Source organism: Borostomias antarcticus (genome assembly GCF_949987555.1).
Source record: "Borostomias antarcticus genome assembly, chromosome: 2".
Taxonomy (NCBI): domain Eukaryota; kingdom Metazoa; phylum Chordata; class Actinopteri; order Stomiiformes; family Stomiidae; genus Borostomias; species Borostomias antarcticus.
Genome location: NC_140235.1, coordinates 8242613 through 8267700, shown reverse-complemented (window position 1 = coordinate 8267700; position 25088 = coordinate 8242613). Strand labels below are relative to the sequence as shown.

The window sequence follows — 25088 nt, the reverse complement described above, 5'->3', positions numbered from 1 at the left end:
TGAAACGAAGATTATTTTTAGATTCCTTGATGAATACCAAGAAGTCACATAAAAAGGCATCAAATCAGACATAAGTCAGTCTACAAAAATCTTAAAATAGGTACAGACATTCACAGTTTTCACAGCTTTCTTATTAGAAGACTGTTTAGCTAAGCTAACACATTTTATCAAATTCCAATTCTATCAGTTATCAAATTGAAACTCACAAAAAAGTTTTTTTCCTCGTAAACTCTCCTCTTTTTTTCATTGTAAACTCATACGTCATGCTCCCATTCACTAGGGAGGGAAAGTAATCTCATCGTCCCCCAGTGGTAGCGTTCCTAACGCCGAGAGAATGAATGGGATTTCTCATAGACACGTCTTTTGAAAAATTATATCCTGGTCGCCACCGAAATCCCTTAATACTTGGAGACAAACTTTATTGATTCTGGTGATCATAGTTGATTTTCAATCACAATCCGAATTATGAACGTATTTTTCTTAAATTCCATTGACTTTGACTGGAGGAATGGAGCAATTTCGAAAATTTGAAAGAAGGCGAAATACTGTTTGAAATTCTCACAGTTGGTAGATTATTAATGTAAAAACACTCACAATTTTTTGTTTTGATAACTTCACCGAAATGGCTTCGTAGTAATTATTAGAAAATCCGGTCTATGGGAGTTTACATTGAAACTCCTCTCCGATAGGAACAAATCCGCTAGGGGCGCATGTTTTCACTTTCCCTCCCTATTGGTTTTTTTGTCTGGAGTCAGCTGATCAGGAACTCGCGTCTCACGCTCACTGTGGTGGAGTCGTGTCTGGCTGAGCGACTTTCATCAGGCAGTAGTAAACATTACGGACGGAACGGGCCTATGTAAACCGAGTTGAGCAATATCTGCGGTGATGAGAGAGTATGATGACTCTCAATATTCCACTCTGTATGTAAATTTGTCGTCGCATTTTGTAGTTTTTTGGTAATTTTGTAACGTTAGATTCGCCGTGGAGGAGAGCAAGCTGGTCGTGAGGTGGGTGTTAAATATGTTTTTATTAGCCGTTTAGCTAGCTAAGTTAGCCCTGTCAATTACATTTGTCATGAAGATATTAAGTTTCACTTCCTTTTTCTGAAGGACTAGTGAATTCATCCGTCAAAATTCAAATTAGCATAGTGCTAAAGCAAAGCTGTCTAAAATTTGACCGTCAATTGTAGGCAGGGTCTTCTGTTTGAACCTGAGCAGGCGGACTGTTGGGTGATTTTGGTAGTTCGGGCTGCAAAACGTCCTATCACTGGATAACTTGGTTGGTGTTTTGTCAGAAAACAAAGTGTTTGGAATTGGAATACGTTTGCTCAATTATCTTATTCCTTTATGTTCATTGTTTACGCTGTTAAGAAGGCGACACGTCAGTATTCTGCAATGGATACGTTAAATCCACCCAACTCCACCTCCTTGAACTCCATTGACACCCTAGGCTAGACATCTGATGTGTACCTAGAAAGCAGGAAATGCAACAGCTCTACATGCGATGTCAGAGGCGACAAAGTCTGTGATATCACCTAAATACCACCTGAATACTCAAGTAACATATCGTATTCTTTAAACAACAGTCTTAGTTGTAGAAACAAGGCAAGGATGGTGTGAGGCTCAGACTGTTTCTCTGACTGGGGGTTTATGGGAGTTTTTCCTCTGGCTCTGATTGCAGTGAGGATTGCAGTCTTGAGGCCCAGAGCAGCAGGCTGTCAGAATGGACCCTCTGGGAGCGCGGTCCCAGGTCGTGGACATCCACACGCTGCCTGACTGGGCACAGGAAGAGCCTGAAGCAGAGGAGGCACCAGGGGACGACAGTGGCAGTCTGGTCAGCCAGAAGGCCTTCCCCTCCCCCTTCCCCTTCAGACCGGACATCAACAGCAAGATCGTTCTCTTGTGAGTCACACCAGACTTATCACCATCTCCCTCTAGTCCTACTAGACCTTCTAGCACAGCCTTCCTCTAGTCCTACTAGACCTCCTAGCACATCCTCCCTCTAGTCCTACTAGGCCTCCTAGCACAGCCTCCCTCTAGTCCTACTAGGCCTCCTAGCACAGCCTCCCTCTAGTCCTACTAGACCTCCTAGCACAGCCTCCCTCTAGTCCTACTAGACCTCCTAGCACAGCCTCCCTCTAGTCCTACTAGACCTCCTAGCACAGCCTCCCTCTAGTCCTACTAGACCTCCTAGCACAGCCTCTCTCTAGTCCTACTAGGCCTCCTAGCACAGCCTCCCTCTAGTCCTACTAGACCTCCTAACACAGCCTCCCTCTAGTCCTACTAGACCTCCTAGCACAGCCTCCCTCTAGTCCTACTAGGCCTCCTAGCACAGCCTCCCTCTAGTCGTCGCTGCTCTTCCTCCTCTCTGGATCTCTGTATGTCTCATGGTGTCTTTCTTCTCTTGGTCCTGCTCATTTTTCATCCCTCCATTTTGAGATTCCTCTCATTGTCCTGCACTGCACCTCCATCTTGCTCATTCTGAATCGTGATTCTTCACCTTTGACCTCTAAGCCTTGTATGAAATACCACAGCTAAGGGTTTAGAGGTCACCGTGCTCTCAGGTTAAAGCCGCTGGTCCTGGGGGGTCCTGTTCCTGCTCCTTGTGCTACTGTGGTCCTCCCCCCCCGCCCTCAGCCCACATGGACACACAGCCTCATACTGGACTCTGCTGTGGAGCACATGACAGCCCGAGAGCTTCCCCCCAGGCAGGAGCCCCTCACTAAGATGCTTGTACCCAAACCTCTCTCCTCGCTCTGCTCACATTCCTGCCCCACATACCGCCGCTCTGCCTCTGAGCAGCTCACACATCAGCTTTAGCTTCTCACAGAAACGCTGTTCGGTTAAAGCTTTTTTTAGTGCATTTTAGATGGCAGCCCTACCGAATAAACATCTCCACAAGTGTCAGCTGTTTTTGTTTAGGCTAATATGAGATCTGCTTGTTTGCTTCTCTGTGTTTAACAATGCTGGCGGCGTGAGGCGTCGGTGTGTTGTATGAAGGAAGGAGGTTCTGTCCGGGCCAGTTTCTGTAATCAATCAAGTGCCAAGCGTTCAATCACAAGACCTTCATCAGCGCTTTGCCCCACTGCCTGTCCCCACCCCGGCGCTTTGCCCTGGCGGAGGTCTTGTGACCGAGAGCTCGGCACGGCACTTGATTGAAAACATGCAGAAGTGTGCAGTGCACTTCTTCTTTTATACTGTTCTTCAGTCTTCTGGCACCTTGGCACATTCAATAGTGGTGAGCGTGCTGATCTCTAATCTAATGACCTGGTATAGCATGTTGTGAAAGAGTCACACCCGTCCTCTCAGATTGTTCTAATATTGTTTCTGTAGTTAAACATAATCATGTATTTCTGCAACGTAACATTTTGACGGGAGCACATTTGACATTTTTCTTAATTAGTAGTACAACGCCAAAACTGATTTAGGCCAAATCACATGCTGCTGCTGATTAATCAATTAGCTTATTTCTAATAATGCATGCTGCAGGAATACTTGGATTCTCCATCTTTCACGATAGAAACAATATTTTCATGATCTGAGATAGTGAGTGTTGAACTGGATTTTCACTGGTTCAACTGAAATGGAATGACCCACAATTCTTTTCAACACATGAGATCATAGGTCTCTGGCTTCATGTGACCAAATACTTACAACACATGCTTGAGCAGTTACACTGTTGGCATTGGAACAAAGTCCAAGAGGTTGATTCCCAATTTGAGAAATGCAACCTAACCTAAATCTAACAATATCAGTTTGCTTTGCGATCTCGAGTTAGCCCTATGTTACTAGAAAAACATATTGATTGTTTCGATCTATCAATCAAAGCTTTATTTGTATAAACAATCAATCAATCAAAGCTTTATTTGTATAGCGCATTTCATACCCAGAGGCAACACAACGCTTTACAGAGAACAAGGGAGGTGGGCATACGACCCACCTCTACATATTCCAGAGGGAAGCAAAAAAACAGTATCACCCGGGGGCCAGATAAGTGAGCTGTAAAAAAAATCTTCCCTGACCCCTCTCAACGGATGATAGAGCAAGCTCCTGGAGTATGTTTGTCTACCGGTTAAGAACATTTATAAAGCAATAAATTACATTAAATTACATTCTCAGAGTAAGAGAGGCTAAAAACATCATAGGCTAAAAACATCACATCCAGAGCTTATAAATCCATTGTAATTAATAACCACTAATTAGAGGTAAGTACAAGTACTAGGATGTTATTATTAACTAAACTGTAACCACCCAAATTAATTGAGAATCCTTCTGATCTTTCAGCAATGGCGACGTGGCCCTGCTCAACTGCACCGCCATCGTGAACACCAGCAACGAGACTCTGACGGACAAGAACCCCGTCTCTGACAGCATCCAGCAGCATGCAGGCCCAGAGCTCCGGGAGCAGCTCATCAGACTGAGAGGTAGAGCAACCAGCCTGGGCACTCATGCGCACCGGACATGACGCTAGTATGTCAAAGGGACTCTTCCCCAATCCAACCCCCGCTGAGTGCCAAGCAGGGAGGCATTGGGTACCTTTTTTTATAGTCTTTGGTAGGGCTGTAGGATTGTATCGATACAACGATGCATCGCGGTACGTAGTCTCGCGATACTGTATCGATCTTTCAGCCCGGAGTATCGATACAGCCGGGCGCTGTAAAAATTCTTTTTTTTTTTTTTTTTTAATATATATATATATATATCTTTTTTTTTTTTATTTAAAATTTTAAATCCAGTTTAAAAAGCATATTCTACAATATTAAGTTAAAAAAGCATACATATAAATAATTTTGAAAAACCATAAATACTACAATGTTGACAGTTTAAAAAGCATGGATATCAAATGTAAAATATTTATTAGCTAGCTCTCTGTCCAGTTATTGAGTTTGAGTTATCTATATAGTGCATTTGAGCCATTCAGTTTTCAGTCTTGAACACTTAAAATCTTTCAGTAAATGATGTGTGTATCGCAATACGTATCGTATCGTATTGTATCGTGTGACCTCTGTATCATGATACGTATCGAATCGTGACCTGTGTATCGTGATGCGTATTGTATCGCGAAATCCAAGATGATATACAGCCCTAGTCTTTGGTATGACTCAGCCAGGGATGGAAGCCCGAACCTTCTAATCTGAGGGCGGACACTCTAACCATAAGGCCACTAAGATGGTGCTAGGTGTCCTTTGTTGTTGTTCTTTTTATTGCCACCACTGAGTGCAACCCTGGATTTGATGTGATCAATTGAGATAAGCAGTAAGCAGAGATAAGCACTATCCATCTACTAGTACCAGTTCTGCACTCACAGCATGAATCCTATCCATTTTTCCCCCACTCGTGCTCGTATTCATCCACATTCAGGATGTCGGACGGGGGAGGCCAAGATGACTAAAGGCCTCAACCTGGCTGCTCGCTTCATCATCCACACCGTGGGTCCCAAGTACAAGGCCCGGTACCGGACCGCTGCCGAGAGCTCGCTCTACAGCTGCTACAGGAACGTCCTGCAGTTGGCCAGGTGAGGCGCCGAGGGGGGGGACGCATGGATCCACTATCAGATCACTACTTTCATTGTCGTAGTTGTCTACTTAGTAGCGGTAGAGTAGCGTTGCTGTAGTAGTACTAGACTCTTCAGCCACCAATCCACTGAGTTAATAATAATACATTTTATTTATATAGCGCTTTTCAGTAACCCAAAGTCGCTTACAGAGATGTGGGTTGTGCTGCAGAGCGCTTGACAGTGACCAGTCGGTCAGTCTGGCTGTGGTGGGTGTGAGTGGGGACACAGATGGTGTGTTGATTAGATTAAGTCTGGTCAAAGCACAAGCATGTTTGTGTCCTCCTCACACAAGACAACACAGACCTGACCAGGTGCTCTCCTAGCGCTCAGGAACTGAGGAAATACACTTACTACTAATGTTTCGGTGTGTGTGTACGGGCATGTGTCTGTGTGTGATCAATTGCAAGCGTGTGTGTGTGTGTGTGTGTGTGTGTGAGTGTGTGTGTGAGTGTGTGTGTGAGTGAGTGTGTGAGTGTGTGTGTGTGTGTGTGTGAGTGTGTGAGTGAGTGAGTGAGAATCCGTGCTGCGCTATACAGATGTGATGATGTTGTTCCTGTGCGTCTCACCAGAGAGCAGTCAATGGCGTCTGTGGGTTTCTGTGTGGTTAGTACGACCAAGAGAGGATACCCCCTGGAGGACGCCACACACATAGCCCTCAGTAAGTTACACACACACACACACACACACACACACACACACACACACACACACACACACACACACTCACACACTCACACACTCACTCACTCACTCACTCACTCACTCACTCACTCACTCACTCACTCACTCACTCACTCACTCACTCACACTCACTCACTCACTCACTCACTCACTCACTCACTTCAGTGTAAGGCCTGGATTACATAGAGAATAATAGAGAATATTATTCCTAAAGAAAAGGGCAGGAGTGCTTGGAAGCTCAGACAGGTGTGATGAAGGAGCTATCTGGTGGGGAACACAAACTGAGCTGGGGAGCCTACCCACGCATATAGCTGCATCTCATTAAAGACTTTTTAACTTTTTGCCAGTTACTTTTTTTTGAAGAGAGAAGTGTCAACTCTTGTTTGGGTTATGCTTTGAAATTACAACTTTTTGTGGGGCTTAACCTGTAGGCTAAACATTGAATACAGTTTAAGTTATATCCTACATTATTATCTGCTTGCACTTTTTTTTGCGTGACTCCTGTTATTCTTATTTCCAAATTTATATAAACTATAGTATCCACAAGATAGGCTACTATATAACTCTAACTCGTAAATCACCTGTTTGATTGGTTTAATGTGAAGTGAACACAGCGTTACAGTATAGCCCTATCAATCAATCAATCAAAGCTTTATTTGTATAGTGCATTTCATACCCAGAGGCAACACAATGCGCTTTACAGAGAACAAGGGAGGTGGGCATACGACCCACTCTCTACATATTCCAGAGGTCCAGGCCTAAGCCGGATGTGGACTGATGTGTGTCTGTGTGTACGTGTGTGTGTGTGTGTTAACTAAATACTGACAGCTGACACAGGGGTATCTATCGGACTCAGGGTGGTCTGCGGGTAACAGTGGGGCATCCACTGGACCTGGTTAGAAGGAGGGAGAGAGAGACGCACTAGGGAGGCAGAAAACGGTTAGTAGCACACTGTTGAAGCAACACAGCTGTCAGAACAGAACAAGCCTGTTTCAGGGTAACCAGCTTCTGTACACTACTTGATATACAAACAGTGCATAGCAGGATAAACACCAATGTATACAGAGGATTCACAGGTAGGTTTGAGGCTGCCTTTCTGTGTCTCAAGGTCCTGGCTAGTGATTGTAGGCTAGGTCAAAAAGGTACGTCTTGAGATCTCGCTTGAAGACCTCCGTTGTTTCGGCCCTTCTTAGGCAGTCCGGTAGGGAGTTCCAGAGGTTGGGGGCATAGAAACTAAAAGCTGCCTCTCCGTGTTTCTTGGTCCTGGCTTTTGGAACTGTTAAAAGTTCAGTACCTGAGGATCTGAGTGGTCTGTTGGGCATGTACCTAACAAACATGTCTGAAATGTATTCTGGTGCGTGACTGTAGAGAGATTTATAGACTAGTAATAGTATTTTAAAGTCTATTCTAGAGTTGACAGGTAACCAGTGTAGTGATTTTAAGGCTGGTGTGATGTGTGCCCTTCGTCTAGTCTTGGTGAGGACTCGTGCTGCAGCATTCTGTATCATTTGTAGCTTAGAGATTGCTTTCTTTGGTAGGCCTGATAGTAGAGCATTGCAGTAGTCCAGCCTGCTTGTGATGAAAGCATGCATTAATCTTTCGGTGTCAGCCTGAGAGAGAAAGGGTTGCACCTTGGCAATGTTCCTTAGGTGGTAAAAAGATGTCTTTGTAATATTCTTGATGTGGTTTTCGAAATTAAGATCTGAGTCAAGTATAACACCTAGGTTTTTTGCCTGGCATTTGGTGTCAATTTCCAGAGTTTTTAAGTGTGCTGATAGTTTCTCTCTTTCAGCTTTTTCTCCAATGATCAGTACTTCTGTTTTGTCCTGGTTTAGTTGGAGGAAATTATGTGACATCCATACATTTATATCCGTAATACACTTGACAAGGCTGTAAACCAAGCTATAGTTACTGGGTATTACAGAAATATAGAGTTGGGTATCATCTGCGTAGCTATGGTAGCTAATGTTGTGCCTCGTGATGACACTGCCAAGGGGCAGCATGTACAGGCTGAAGAGTAGAGGTCCTAGGATCGATCCTTGGGGCACCCCACAGGTCATAGGGATCTATTACTATCGTTTTTACAAAAGCCTCCAGGTCTGCCTATTACACTAGAACAGTTCTGCCTATTACACTAGAACAGTTCTGCCTATTACACTAGAACAGATCTGCCAATTACACTAAAACAGTTCTGCCTATTACACTAGAACAGATCTGCCCATTACACTAGAACAGTTCTGCCTATTACACTAGAACAGATCTGCCTATTACACTAGAACAGATCTGCCTATTACACTAGAACAGATCTGCCTATTACACTAGAACAGATCTGCCTATTACACCAGAAGGCAGCTCAGGATTTCCACCTCCAGAACGCAGCTGGAACCCGGAGGCGGATCGATGCGGCCGGAGCCACGTTTTGGAGGTGGAAATCTGTAGCTGCATTCTAGTGTCACTAGAACGCAGTGTAAGTGTAATTGCCAGGCGCAAACCTACTGTAGGTCTTTTTTCGGGGTACTCCAGTTTTTGGAGCATAAGACAAGTAATTACAGTAGTTCTCAAAGCCATATATACCCAGAGAGTCACTCAGCAGCGCCTCTATAGGCCAGTGGCCACACACACACACACACACACACACACACTCCACAAACAGAAGCTCTCATTATTCATCAGGGACACAGTAAACGTGGTCCTGCAGCCCACCCGTGACGCATGTTCCTTGGTGGTAATGAAGCAGTGGAAACAGGATATTTCTTTCATGAATATTAATATATGAAGTGTTAATCATGTTATGCATAGTATTTAACTCCCAGAGCTCTAAACTCCCTTGAGCACTTTTTTTCAATTCTGGACATCCAAAAAAACGCACAAATGACTCTCCTCAATAATTGGCAGCGTGAAGCAGATGCGCTATTCTGTTCCTGCGTTGTGAAACACTGAGCTGTTTGCAGGTAAGCCAAATGATTCAGTGCAGAAGGAACGACGTACATGGAACCTCTGACCAGTGCGTCACATTCACCCCGCTTCTCATCTCCAGAGACGCTCGTTCAGATGTTTCATGAATATAATAGCTTAATAAAATAACCCTTGACTGTAATATTGTACTGTGAACACCGTTACCCCTCACTGAGGTGTTAACTTTCATCTTTCGATAAGGTGCTGGGTCTGGATTATTGGATTATTGCCCGTAAATAAATTGTAGCCTATAAATGTTCTGTTATTAATGTAAATCGCTGCATAATTTTTGATAAATAATATTATTTATTAATATTACAATATTTGTTTAATCTTTGTCTGTCTCTCAAATTTAGGTTCGAACTTATTTAAAAAAAAAAAAAAAACGTTAGGTTCGAACTTATTTAAAAAAATAAAATAATAATAATAATTTTGAACTTCATTTTTTTTGACAGCCCTACTACCCAGACGTCGATGGGACAGTGACAGGATGGCGCTGTGGTTGTCCTGTCGATGGGACAGTGATAGGATGGCGCTGTGGTTGTCCTGTCGATGGGACAGTGACAGGATGGCGCTGTGTTTGTCCTGTCGATGGGACAGTGACAGGATAGCGCTGTGGTTGTCCTGTCGATGGGACAGTGACAGGATGGCGCTGTGGTTGTCCTGTCGATGGGACAGTGACAGGGTAGCGCTGTGGTTGTCATGTCGATGGGACAGTGACAGGGTAGCGCTGTGGTTGTCATGTCGATGGGACAGTGACAGGGTAGTGGTTGTCATGGGCATGCTGGTTAAGGTGGTGGTTGGTTAAGACTGTGGTTGTGTGACAGGGACGGTGCGGCGCTTCCTGGAGAGCCACGGGGACAGCATGGAGACGGTGGTGTTCGCCGTGTCCCACGCGGAGGAGGTCAGTCCCTCGCTCGCCCGTCACCCGGGGCAGCGCTGGCCATCTGGCCATTCCACGGCTGACCCGGCCTCGGGTCGTTTAAGGGCAGCTGATGTTTTCTGGGATGATGCTGTTTTGTTGAGCGTCTTCTTTTTTTCCATTCCATGTCTGTGTGTGTTTGTGTCACTGGCTGTGTCCCAGTTTTGTTCATTTGGTCTACATGACTTTGTGAATGTGTACAATCAAAGTTTTGCATGTGTGTGCGTGCGGTCCTCCAGCCGGTGTACAGGAAGCTCCTGCCCCTGTACTACCCCCGGTCTGAGGAAGAGGAGCGCGCCAGCCTTCCTCTCATCCCGGCAGACATAGGGAACTCGGACGGAGAGCCGGTGGTCCCAGAAAGACAGATACGCATCGCTGAGAAGCCGGGGGTCCTGGAAGGTAACACTGACCCCTCTCTCACACACACACAGAGAACATCCAGGTAACACTGACCCCTCTCACACACAGAGAACATCCAGGTAACACTGACCCCTCTCACACACAGAGAACATCCAGGTAACACTGACCCCTCTCACACACAGAGAACATCCAGGTAACACTGACCCCTCTCACACACAGAGAACATCCAGGTAACACTGACCCCTCTCACACAGAGAACATCCAGGTAACACTGACCCCTCTCACACACAGAGAACATCCAGGTAACACTGACCCCTCTCTCACACACACACAGAGAACATCCAGGTAACACTGACCCCTCTCTCTCACACACAGAGAACAGCCAGGTAACACTGACCCCTCTCTCACACACACACAGAGAACATCCAGGTAACACTGACCCCTCTCACACACAGAGAACATCCAGGTAACACTGACCCCTCTCTCTCACACACAGAGAACATCCAGGTAACACTGACCCCTCTCTCACACACACACAGAGAACATCCAGGTAACACTGACCTGTTATGACCCAAGATGCTAAAGCATTTTGGTGAAAATGAAATAGGCGAATTTGATTTTTCCATAATTTGCCCATTTCATCTTTTTAGCTGTGACCAGCAGCTCGCTCTGTCAGTTGGTTGGTTGATCTGTCGGTCCCCAAAAATATTAAAGGAGTAGTAAAGGCAAAATGCATGTTTAGCCCTGTTTTAAGGTTACTTATGATCATATACAATGGTTCAGATCAAAACGTTGACAAAACTAGCACTTTTGAGAAAGTCTGATAATTGCTCTACCACCGTTTTGGTCATACAGTGGATGTGGGTGGGCATCTTGAAAAATCATTCAAAAAACATGTTAAACTCTCAATTTCAAAGACAAGAAACTCATATATATATTACCCCCTCGGTGAGCTTCTTGTCTTTGTCTTTTCCATTGTATGACCAAAATGGTGGTAGAGCAATTATCAGACTTTTTCTCAAAAGTGCTAGTTTTGTCAACGTTTTGATCTGAACCATTGTATATGATCATAAGTAACCTTAAAACAGGGCTAAACATGCTTTTTCCCTTTACTACTCCTTTAAGGTGCAATGCTGCTGTTGTCCATGCCACAGCATCACCACAGCTGTTACTAGTCCACTAATTAGACAAGAGAGGAGAAGATGGAGCCGGATTGCAAATGATTGTAGCCTGCTCAGGTCGTACGTGGTCACAGCTATTGCGGATTCACAATTGTTTATGTTTTGAGATAATCCTTATTTAATCGTAGCATAAATGCTTTGACATGCAGTGGTTCCAATAATATTACCATAGCAACTTCCCCTTCAAAAGGTTGAAGTATTGTATCAACAATATCACAGGGTAATAATAGACTCACTGCTATCAGGAACCAGCCTGTTCACTTCCGCACAGCAGCTGTATGACCTGGTAAAAACCACCCTGATCGGCCTGCTTTAGATCACCATAGAGACACAGCCAGTGGAACATTACACACACACGCGTGCACACACACACACACACACACACACACACACACACACACACACGCACACACACACACACACACACACACACACACACACACACACAGTGATGGATCTCACTGTGGAACACATGAGGGGCAGGCCTAATTGTTAAACTAGCCATGTCTTCCTCGAGCAAGATGTTTTCCACTGGGCAAGGCGCTGTGTGACCTCATGTTTGGGGGTGAGGGTCAGTGTGTTCAGCTGGCCAGCTCGGCTCCAGCAGGGAGCAGGTGCTCTGACCGCAGGGGAGACCTGTTCCCACGCTGGTATCTCCGAGTCAGGAAAAACACGTTTCTCTGTGTTGCTACTGCCCTACTGTACATGTCTTCATATGTTCCGTAGTGGACGGCGAGAAACTAATAATTGATTGATCCCGTTTGAATTGTGCCATGACCATCACATATGTTTGTCAATTTAAAACATGATTTTGCAAGTCAAGCAGTTGCTGCTGTAAAGCAGATGTTCCAGAACAAGTTTAAATGGATTAAAAGGGGTGAAAATCACTATTAATCTGGCCATGTTGAGAGCAGCAGGAATGCATAAGGAGAGTTAGTTAGATCTGTAAGAGCTGGCCTGTGAGATCGGCTTTACCAGGTTTTGGTGAGTGTTAAACGAGTGTAATGTCAGCTAGCTAATATTAGCTACTGTAACTTGCCAGTTAACCGAGATCGGTACAATCATGTTTTAAATTGATCGTCATATGTGATGATCATGGCCCGATTCACTCGGGATCAAGAATAATTTTTCTCACGCTGTTCTCTACCGGTCATATTTGTTCAGATTTAAGGTCCCATGGGGGGTTTCTCTTCCTGCTTCCTCTTAGACACTCTATTGTGCAGCACAGAGGCTCATTAGCATGTGAAGAGAGCACCGATGGGGTCAGTTAGAAACGTTTATCAGAGGTGAGCCACTGACGCGTACGGTATGTGGTGTTAATCTAAACGCTCTGACCTGTAGATGAGTGTGAGAAGGATGACAGCCTGGACTCGGACCTGGGCCTGGTGGGCACACACGCCTTCGCTCGGATGGAGGGCGACGTGGACAAACAGCGCAAACTCATTCTGCAGGGCCAGCAGTCTGAGGCCACGGTGCAGAAACAGCACCAGAGGAAGTGAGCCAACACCATGCGCCCTACACCCTAACCTTACACCCTAACACCACACCCTACACCCTAACACCACACCCTAACCTTACATCCTAACCTTACACCCTAACACCACACCCTACACCCTAACACCACACCCAACACCCTAACCTTACACCCTACACCCTAACACCACACCCAACACCCTAAACTAACACCCTACACCCTAACCTTACACCCTAACCTTACACCCTACACCCTAGCACCACACCCAACACTCACTACACCCTAATCTTACACCGTAACCTTACACCTTACACCCTAACCTTAAACCCTACACCCTAACACCACACCCAACACTCACTACACCCTAACCTTTCACCCTAACCTTACACCCTACACCCTCACCTTACACCCTACACCCTAACACCACACCCTACACCCTAACCTTACACCCTACACCCTAACCTTACACCCTCACCCTACACCCTCACCCTACACCCTAACCTTACACCCTACACCCTAACACCACACCCAACACCCTAACCTTACACCCTACACCCTAACACCACACCCTACACTCACTACACCCTCACCCAACACCCTAACACCACACCCTACACCCTCATCCTACACCCTAACCTTACACCCTACACCATCACTCTACACCCTAACCTTACACCCTACACCCTCACCCTACACCCTAACCTTACACCCTACACCATCTCCCTACACCCTAACCTTACACCCTAACCCTCACCCTACACCCTTACTTTACACCCTACACCCTAACACCATACCCTACATACTAACACCACACCCTACACCCTAACACCACACCCTACACCATCACCCTACACCCTAACCTTACACCCTACACCCTAACACCACACCCTACACCCTCACCCTACACCATCACCCTACATCCTAACCTTACACCCTACATCCTAACCTTACACCCTACCTCCTAACCTTACACCCTACATCCTAACCTTAAAACCCGCTGAGGTTTCTAAGTCTACTATAAGCATGCCGCCATGTTAATAAAGGCATTTTCATGATGTTAGAATTCCCTGGAGTGCCCTGGACCCCTTTTTTGTGTTTCAGAACTACTCCTAACCCTAACCCCTACACCTTAACCCTAACCCCTAACCTCACGTTACTCCCCACACCCTAGCCTAACCTCTCAGTCTGATCCTGCTCTGTGTGATTGATAGTATTGGTCCAACGCTGCGCTGCTGTAACCTGTCCTCTGCCTGTCCTCTGCCTGTCCTCGTCCTGTCCTCGTCCTGTCCTCTTCCTGTCCTCGTCCTGTCCTCTGCCTGTCCTCGTCCTGTCCTCGTCCTGTCCTCTTCCTGTCCTCTTCCTGTCCTCGTCCTGTCCTCGTCCTGTCCTCGTCCTGTCCTCGTCCTGTCCTCTGCCTGTCCTCTGCCTGTCCTCTGCCTGTCCTCGTCCTGTCCTCTGCCTGTCCTCGTCCTGTCCTCGTCCTGTCCTCTTCCTGTCCTCTTCCTGTCCTCGTCCTGTCCTCGTCCTGTCCTCGTCCTGTCCTCGTCCTGTCCTCGTCCTGTCCTCTGCCTGTCCTCTGCCTATCCTCTGCCTGTCCTCTGCCTGTCCTCTGCCTGTCCTCGTCCTGTCCTCTGCCTGTCCTCTGCCTGTCCTCTGCCTGTCCTCTGCCTGTCCTCGTCCTGTCCTCTGCCTGTCCTCTGCCTGTCCTCGTCCTGTCCTCGTCCTGTCCTCGTCCTGTCCTCTGCCTGTCCTCTGCCTGTCCTCGTCCTGTCCTCGTCCTGTCCTCATCCTGTCCTCTTCCTGTCCTCGTCCTGTCCTCGTCCTGTCCTCGTCCTGTCCTCTGCCTGTCTTCTTCCTGTCCTCTTCCTGTCCTCGTCCTGTCCTCTTCCTGCAGCTATAACCGCTGGTTGTGTCGAGCCAGAGCAGAGGACCTGTCCGACATCGCAGCACTCAAGGCCTTATATCAGACTGGTGAGGCCTGTGTGTGCGTGTGTGCGCGTGTGCGTGTGTGGGTGCGTGTGGGTGTGTGTGGGTGTGTGTGTGTGCATGTGTGTGGGGGAGTGGGGGGGGGGGGGGGGGTTGGGCTGTGATCAGTTTTCTCATTTTTCGTTTTCATGATTTAAAAAAAAAAAAATGCCAGTAAAGAAATGGTCTCTATGGCTACCGGAGGATATCATCCTCGCTCCTCCCCTCCCCTCCTCTCCTCTCTCTCTGTCTCTGGTCTCTATGGTTATCGAATGACATCTTACTCTGGCTCCTCCCTCCTCTCTATCTGTCTATGGTTACTGGATATAATTTTCCTCCCCTCCTCTTTCTGTGTGTGTGTCTCTAGCAGATGCCTAGTAGACGCCCTCTTAGTACGATACCTGTCATTGACCTGTGTGAACAGTAGGGGGCAGTATAGTAGCATCAGCAGATCACTGAACTGCTACACAGCCAAGTCTTGACCAGAAAATCACCTTTCAAATGTAACTCTATTATATGGGCTAGAATAGATGCTGTTTTGCTTTCATGTAACCAGAGTGTGTGCGTGCGTGCGTGCGTGCGTGTGTGTGTTCTCTCAGGGGTGGACCAGTTTGGCAGGACGGTGATGGTGGTGGTGGGGCGGAACATTCCGGTCACCCTCATAGACATGGAGAAGGTAGCAGGCTTCATCTGAACTCTGATGATTGCTCGTTTTGGTTCCTAATGTCATTGGGTGCAATGGAATGTCAACCTGCATTGACCTCTTCTGTGTGTTTGTGCGTGTGCGCGCGTTTGTGTGTGTATGCTCGCACCTGTGTGTGTGTGTGTGTGTGTGTGTGTGTTTGTGTGTGTGCCACCACAGGCCCTACTGTACTTCATCCACATCATGGACCACATCACGGTGAAGGACTATGTGATGGTGTACTTTCACACTCTGACTGGAGAGCACAACCACCTGGACTCTGACTTCCTCAGGAAGCTCCACGACATCGTAGATGCAAAGTAAGATGACATAGTAGATACAAGGGGTCTGTTAATCTGGGGGTAACGGCTCTGTTGGTTAATCTGGGGGGTAACGGCTCTGGTGGTTAATCTGGGGGTAAGGGCTCTGGTGGTTAATCTGGGGGTAGCGGCTCTGGTGGTTAATCTGGGGTAACGGCTCCGGTGGTTAATCTGGGGTAACGGCTCTGTTAATCTGGGGTAACGGCTCCTGTGGTTAATCTGGGGGTAACGACTCCGGTGGTTAATCTGGGGGTAACGGCTCCGGTGGTTAATCTGGGGGGGCATGGCTCCGGTGGTTAATCTGGGGGGCATGGCTCTGGTGGTTAATCTGGGGGTAACGGCTCCGTTGGTTAATCTGGGAAGCATCGCCACCGTCCCCAGTCACCAGGACTGCATACAGTATGAGAGCCAGCTGTACATGTGGAAGCGTCTTGGCGAGCAAAGTATGATTGAAGGCCTGAAAGTGAGGAATTCTCCCTTCTAAATGGGATGATTGTCTTAGACGCTTATGATGAGAGCCAAGGTCTAACCTGGTCCTCCCAGGGTTAGATGAGTCCACACTCAGTCCTCTCTGTGAGAAGATTGTTTTACCGTGACATTGTTCTGGGCTTGCTAACTTCACCAACTGTCAGCTGTAATTTGTTGAGTTCTAGGGAGAGAACAGTGGGCCGTTTAAGGTAGTTGGCTTTATCGGCTAGCTCTTGGCCATGGACCGGGTCTATCAAAGGGTCATTTTGCTCACTTCCAGGCTGAAATTAGAACCTGGATCAGGTTTTGGAGTGGGAACCCAGAACTTGGAGAGCGTTCTCCAGGGTGATGTATTGGCAGCGACACTGTCCGCGTGAGCAGAGATGGTAATGTTGAGAACACGGTGGTCTGCTCAGCCACCGCTAGCCAGCAAGAGGTCTGTAGATTGACCATGTTAGACTAGACAATCATCCTGGAATCAACTCCATGCTCAGTTGAAGAATTCAGATTCTGAAGAAACGCCTTAGCGCGTTCAGTTTTGATTAAGTTACATTTTTATTAAGTTATGCGTCTTACACAAACAAAACCTAGAGGGAAATTCTTCATATGTTTCCAGATTGAGTTCTTAAAGCTCTAACATCATCAGGTAAAAGACTAAGGCAGACTAGCTGTGCCGTGCTACCCGAGCCCTACATGCCTCTGTGCTTTGAGATGATGAGGTCAGCCCATGATCACAGCTTGCACCGCTTTCTTACACAGGAAGGAACCACATCCTGAAAATGAAAAGCAGAACCACTTCCTCCTTCATTCGTCCCAGTCGTAGACTAATCTGCTCAGGGACTGTCTCTCGCTGCGTGGAATGTTCCGGCCCAGTCATAGTCAGAAAGATGAGATCTCCCCTGAAACTGCGTCCGAGGACGACCTAGAGAGGGACTGGGAAACCCCGATGATGAAGGGCAACCATGACTGCAATCCTGATGAGCCACACTGACACTTGTTACATGTACAGTACTGTGCAAAAGTCTTACACCACCCTAGAAATTTCATTTTAACACTATTTATCTGGGTAGTACAGTACTTTTTCAACACATAACATTAATAAACACAAATAAACACTAATACAATCATCTCATGTTTTTAAATCAAGTCTGTGTGGCCTCCCTTAGAATGTAAAATGTAAGCATTTCTCTTTAGTACACTTCTATGTAATTTTTCTAGTAGCCCTGTGGTAAATTGGTCATTCCATGGATTTGAACAGATCCCCTACACTGGCTGCAAAAATGACCCCAGATCAGGACAGAGGGCATCACAGAAGCCTGCAGACAGGCATGGATGTTCTTATGGTCAAGATTGGGACTTTCTGCCCCTGGTCATCTCTGTATGCTCCATGGTCTTTAGTGTACTGCAGTCTCTTCTGTTTGTTGCAAGATTGGTTTCTTAGCTGCAACACACCTTAGAAGACCATTTCTTTAAGACTTCCCAGGGTTGAAATGTGCACTTTGGTGCCAGATGATTCTGCCAGATTCTAGCGCCTCATGGAGCAAGTTGATGAATCTCGTTGTCTTTTATTATTGTCCTTATTTCAGCTCTGCGTTGTGTTTTTTGTTTCCAATAAAAGACGGCCCCAATCTCACACAATACCACACAGTCCAGAATGAATCTCTCCAAATGAATCTCTCCAACACGGGATTTGAGCCTCAAGCAAAAGAGGTTTATTACAGAAGGTTTGACATACAAAAGACGATGTCGTGCCTAATGTACAGTTGACCTCTCTGTATGCTGTCTGGACCCAAATCAAAGCATTGGTCTCGTTGCAACGTTCTTATGTGGTTTGAGTGTTCCCCCCTCCCTCGTCTCTTCTCCGATAAGACTGTCTCTGGTCTCTTCTGTAGCCTTGTTTTGTCACGTTAACCTACGCCGCCTCGGCGCCCAGGCCTTTATCTCTAACCACAACAATGGTGTTTGGCCCAGAGTCTACCAGCCATGGAATGTCTTTATCTCATAAGTCTATGGAAGAGGGACACTGTTGCTTACCGAAAACTCAAGCCGACAGCCATACTCAGAGGTCAATCATCATAATTAGGAAATAGCTAACAGGATCATATTAAAAGGCATTTCTCTGAAAATCAACAATATTCAACAAAGTGCTTCACTGGGTTTCCTTCTGTCCCTTAAGGAAGTACCTTTAAGTAATGTTCATTAGGCGAAGACAGCGTTTTGGTTCTTCCATTGAGTTTTCTGTCTTCAACTTGCCCAGTTTCTACAAATTTCCATGACAGCTTGAACACCACATCTTGAAAAACTAGGATTTCTGTCTGCCAGAATGTGTTGCCATGGCCATTTCCAAACTTCTCCTTGAGGTACCCCAGTATTTGTAGTTACCATCCAATATATTTGTTAATTTCCACCACTAGCACACCTGGTTCTAATCTATATCTTATTGCGTTGAATCAGGTGAGCTTGTGGTGGAATGTCCCTGGAATGACTGGCGAGCCCGGAGGAGAGGTCTGGGAAACCAACCAATGTTCTCTCGCCATCCAGAACTGTGTGGAAAACACAATAAATTATTGTTACTTCTTATTTATTGAATTTTGTATTTTTAAAAATGTATTCTAGTGTTATATAGTAGTTTTTAGAGCAAATAAACCCTTACTGCCCGATAAATAGGTTTTTCTTTGGCCTTGGCCAGAGGGTGGGGCTCAGTTGATGCAGTTTCATGGACATTGTGTTGCTATTTAAAAACACATACATTATTTATTTCAGAATCAGAATCAGTTTATTTTGCCATAGTTTACAACATACTATGAATTTGGTTGGGTCCAAGGTGCATAACACAGATGTAGACCACATTATACAGGGTGCAGGGACGGGCAGGACAGTGCAAATGAGCAGTTCAAAATACAGTACACATAACAGAGTGCAATGAGAGTGTGTACAGGAGTGAGCAGTGTAATGAGTGTGCAATGTTTTCTATAGACAGTGTGTGTGTCGTTGTGATGTGTGTGTGTGTGTGTACAGGAGTGAGCAGTGTAATGTGTGTGCAAGATTTTCTATATACGGTGTGTGTGTCGTTGTGATGTGTGTGTGCGGTGCGAGCAGTGTCCAGTACAGTCAGTGGTCATTTGCGAGTATTCCAGAGGGGAGAGAGTCGGAGGGGGACAGGAGCCTTGTTGATGAGGCTGGTAGCCGTGGGGAAGACTCTGTGTTTGTGGCGTGAGGTCGTGGCCATGATGGACCGCAGCCTCCTGCCTGAGGGGGGAGCAGTTCAACAATAATGTGATCGGGGTGGGAGGGGTCAGCTTCATGGTCCTGGGGTCATGCAGAGCCTGGAGGGAAGAGGGATGTATTTGAATTACTATTTATCTTTTTCTATTAAAAGAAAATATGTTGTCATTACCATGGTTGTTCATAATTGTAGATTAAGTTGTGTATGTTGTTTTCTCATATTACAGGTTCAAGAAGAACTTGAGGGCTTTCTACTTTGTACACCCTACGTTTCGCTCCAAGGTGACTAGTGTCTATCCTTCCTGTGCAATGTGGTTTTTAGATGCCGATGAAGATACAAAGTGACAGTGCTATGTTTCAAGTTCTAAGAGTGCTGACTGAGACCTATAGGGCACACCTTAATATGGTCATACACACACATACACACACAGACCTCAACTAGAAGCATCATTGATGTGCTTTAATAACATCAATTTAACTACATTTACATCAACATCAAGTGCAGCCAATTAAGTGCATTACAAATGTAGAACAATACGTAATATCCCGTTGGGGATCAATAAAGTACTACCTACCTAAAATAGAAATGAATATAAATATTTTCAATCGCCACTGGAGATGGGAGACAATTTAACGTGCGTAAAATAAGAAAATGTTCTCAATATCCATGCTTCCATGCTCTGAGCACGGAGGTTGCTTCCAAGTATAGAAGGAGGAGTCCAAATGTCCAATGTTCCCGGATGCAAACTTCAACCGGAGCACACAGGAGGAAAAAAACACAATGCTCAAAGCACATATCCAAAACAACGCAAAAACATTTGAAAACAATGGCGGACAAAAATCTCTCTTATGTGACATCATCTCATTACAACGCCACCACTACAGTTATTATTTACTAATATTTTTGAAATGTGTTGCTGCTAAGTACCGGTACCCTGATGTCACTCAAAACAATTAAAGTAAAATCAAGCACAACATTTTCTCCCCACACATCACCGTAGCTGTTTATGAGCTGCTGTGTTTGACACAGCTGCATTATAACTGTTACAGCCTATCGACTAGTCGCTGTAGTTATAACTGTTACAGCCTATTGACTAGTCGCTGTAGTTATAACTGTTACAGCCTATCGACTAGTCATTGTAGTTATAACCGTTACAGCCTATCGACTAGTCGCTGTAGTTATAACTGTTACAGCCTATTGACTAGTCGCTGTAGTTATAACTGTTACAGCCTATCGACTAGTCATTGTAGTTATAACCGTTACAGCCTATCGACTAGTCGCTGTAGTTATAACTGTTACAGCCTATCAACTAGTCGTTGTAGTGTCATCACAATAGTGTCCCCATTCATATCCCTTCATATCCCTTAACAATCAGGCACAACTGTGTCTAAATAAATAACCGTAGCTTCAGAAAGTATAATCAGTTAAATAACGAGTCACAATAGCTAGCTAGTCAACTAGTGGTCAGGTCACCTCTTGTCCAGTTTAGCCAGATGTCTTTAACTTTTTGGATTTCCAGGCATCTCAGACTTGTAAGGCATTGCTGTTTTTGGCAAGAGGGACAGGCATTCTCACAACCAGCTGAACCTCAAATAAAGTTGACTGTACATTATAATTACAGTCAAATGTACTACACTGCTTGGACTAGATTGATGCCATACTGCTGCAAATCTTTCATCACATAGTGGATGCATACTTTTGATTGATTCATTCTTTTAGACATGACCGGGTGACTTTCGTCTTACTCGAGTCCAAGTCATGTACTAGAGTCCACACCTCTGGTACTATGTACCATAATCCTGAAGCCATGTTCACCATCACCCATGTTCAACCCTGTTTCATTGAAGGCTTTGTTGACAATCACCAGTGTTCAACCCTGTGTCTGTCCTGTGTCAGATGTCCACCTGGTTCTTCACGACGTTCAGTGTGTCGGGGATGAAGGAGAAGGTCCATCACATCGAAAAACTCCAGCAGCTCTTCACCTGCATCCTGCCGGAGCAGATCGACATTCCCCCCTTTGTTCTGGAATATGACTCACGGGTGAGGGCCTCCATATCTACAACACATCTACAAGATCCTCCATACCTACAAGACATCTACAAGATCCTCCATATCTACAACACATCTACATGATCCTCCATATCTACAACACATCTACAAGATCCTCCATATCTACAACACATCTACAAGATCCTCCATATATACAACACATCTACATGATCATCCATACCTACAACACATCTACATGATCCTCCATATCTACAACACATCTACATGATCATCCATACCTACAACACATCTACATGATCCTCTATATCTACAACACATCTACATGATCATCCATACCTACAACACATCTACATGATCCTCCATATCTACAACACATCTGAATGATCCTCCATATCTACAACACATCTACATGATCCTCCATATCTACAACACATCTACATGATCACCCATACCTACAACACATCTACATGATCATCCATACCTACAACACATCTACATGATATATAACACATCTACATGATCCTCCATACCTACAACACATCTACATGATCCTCCATATCTACAACACATCTACAAGATCCTCCATACCTACAACACATCTACATGATCCTCCATACCTACAACACATCTACATGATCCTCCATACCTACAACACATCTACATGATCATCTATACCTACAACACATCTACATGATCCTCCATACCTACAACACATCTACATGATCCTCCATATCTACAACACATCTACATGATCCTCCATACCTACAACACATCTACATGATCATCCATACCTACAACACATCTACATGATATATAACACATCTACATGATCCTCCATACCTACAACACATCTACATGATCATCCATATCTACAACACATCAACATGATCCTCCATATCTACAGCATAATCTACATGATCCTCCATACCTACAACACATCTACATGATCCTCCATACCTACAACACATCTACATGATCCTCCATATCTACAACACATCTACATGATCCTCCATACCTACAACACATCTACATGATCCCCCATATCTATAACACATCTGAATGATCCTCCATATCTACAACACATCTACATGATCCCCCATATCTATAACACATCTGAATGATCCTCCATATCTACAACACATCTACATGATCCTCCATATCTATAACACATCTGAATGATCCTCCATATCTACAACACATCTACATGATCCTCCATATCTACAACACATCTACATGATCCTCCATATCTACAACACATCTACATGATCCTCCATATCTACAACACATCTACATGATCCTCCATATCTATAACACATCTACATGATCCTCCATATCTACAACACATCTACATGATCCTCCATATCTATAACACATCTACATGATCCCCCATATCTATAACACATCTGAATGATCCTCCATATCTATAACACATCTACATGATCCTCCATATCTACAACACATCTGAATGATCCTCCATACCTACAACACATCTACATGATCATCCATATCTACAGCATAATCTACATGATCCTCCATATCTATAACACATCTACATGATCCTCCATACCTACAACACATCTACATGATCCCCCATATCTATAACACATCTACATGATCCTCCATATCTATAACACATCTACATGATCCTCCATATCTACAACACATCTACATGATCACCCATACCTACAACACATCTACATGATCCTCCATATCTACAGCATAATCTACATGATCCTCCATATCTATAACATATCTACATGATCCTCCATACCTACAACACATCTACATGATCATCCATATCTACAACACATCTACATGACCCTCCATACCTACAACACATCTACATGATATATAACACATCTACATGATCCTCCATATCTATAACACATCTACATGATCCTCCATATCTACAACACATCTACATGATCCTCCATATCTACAACACATCTACATGATCCTCCATATCTATAACACATCTACATGATATATAACACATCTACATGATCCTCCATACCTACAACACATCTACATGATCCTTCATACCTACAACACATCTACATGATCCTCCATATCTACAACATGATCCCCCATATCTACAACACATCTACATGATATATAACACATCTACATGATCATCCATACCTACAACACATCTACATGATCATCCATACCTACAACACATCTACATGATATATAACACATCTACATGATCCTCCATATCTTCAATACATCTACATGATCCTCCATATCTACAACAGTGTTTCCCCTAGGACAAGCATTCCCAAACTGTGAGGCGGGCCTCCCCTGGGGGGCCCCAAAGAAATTCAGGGGAGGCGTGGAGCGATGGTTAGGAAAAAAAAGAAAGAAAGAAAAGGAAAAACATGCTTTTTGTTTGTGGTTTTTATGAATGAAACCTGATTTTAAAGGTCAGAATATCGAAATAAATAATAGGAGAGATGTGTACTGTGGATAGTGCAGAGAGAGCCTCTCCCCGCAGGCATGAATGTATTGTGCAAAAACATCATAACGTTAACTAGCAGCAGCTGCCACCGAGCTAACTTAGCTGTGTAACGTTAATGGGCTAGCTAACGCTGCCTTGCAAAATGGACAAATTAGGGGGTTGAGGGGGCGCGGGTGTGTCACTCTTTTCAGAGGGGAGGCCCACATTGATGGAGTTTGGGAACCCACGCCCTAGGATGTTTTTCAGGGGGGTGGTAGGCCCCCCGAAACTACTAGTGTTGTTGCAGGGCGGGCATGTCACAGATACATGGTCTCAACAGTGTTGTCATAGACACGCGCAGTAAGGCATGTGTGAGTATCGGTGCATTTCTCTACACTGAGCTGAAATGAAACAAGTGCACATAACTTAGGTAAATATAAACAAAATTTACAACACAAAAAACATTACTGTACAAAAAGAATACATTTCCTGCAGAAAATGTGTGTGAATGCTGAACAGCTGAAAAGAAATTGCGAAAGCATTGCTGAAAATGCATGAATGGGAAAAATGTGAACTTGAATGCACCGGCATTGAGTCCACAACACACAGCCCAGCTAATGTTAGCCTACAAAGCTATTAGCGTCAGAAGACATAGACAAAACTGTGGTTACATTACTTAAGTCGCTAGCTACAGCAACCGAAAATATTCAAAATTTCATCATCTCTCACTCACAGTCAGAAAATGTCTGCTAGCCACGATGCTAATTTCCCCTATGTTAAACTCAATTGATTTATGCTAAAAAAAAAGTCTGCAATTTTTTGCATTCTTTTTTTTGGGGGGGGGGGGG

The 25088-nt window shown here is 44.9% G+C and overlaps 1 protein-coding gene across 1 annotated transcript in view; it reads left to right on the top strand.

The window, feature by feature from the left end:
* The first annotated feature begins 827 nt into the window (after nt 1-827).
* Nucleotides 828-25088, top strand: part of gdap2 (ganglioside induced differentiation associated protein 2) — a 32827-nt gene continuing 8566 nt past the window's right edge. Inside the window, exons 1-13 of the mRNA XM_084456768.1 lie at nt 828-1007; nt 1681-1901; nt 4284-4423; nt 5361-5514; nt 6126-6214; nt 10020-10096; nt 10354-10513; nt 12997-13150; nt 15024-15100; nt 15694-15770; nt 15957-16096; nt 20017-20071; nt 21687-21830. Coding sequence (XP_084312894.1) covers nt 1723-1901; nt 4284-4423; nt 5361-5514; nt 6126-6214; nt 10020-10096; nt 10354-10513; nt 12997-13150; nt 15024-15100; nt 15694-15770; nt 15957-16096; nt 20017-20071; nt 21687-21830 — 1446 coding nt within the window. The 5' untranslated portion in view covers nt 828-1007; nt 1681-1722. The remainder of the gene's footprint in view (nt 1008-1680; nt 1902-4283; nt 4424-5360; nt 5515-6125; nt 6215-10019; nt 10097-10353; nt 10514-12996; nt 13151-15023; nt 15101-15693; nt 15771-15956; nt 16097-20016; nt 20072-21686; nt 21831-25088) is intronic.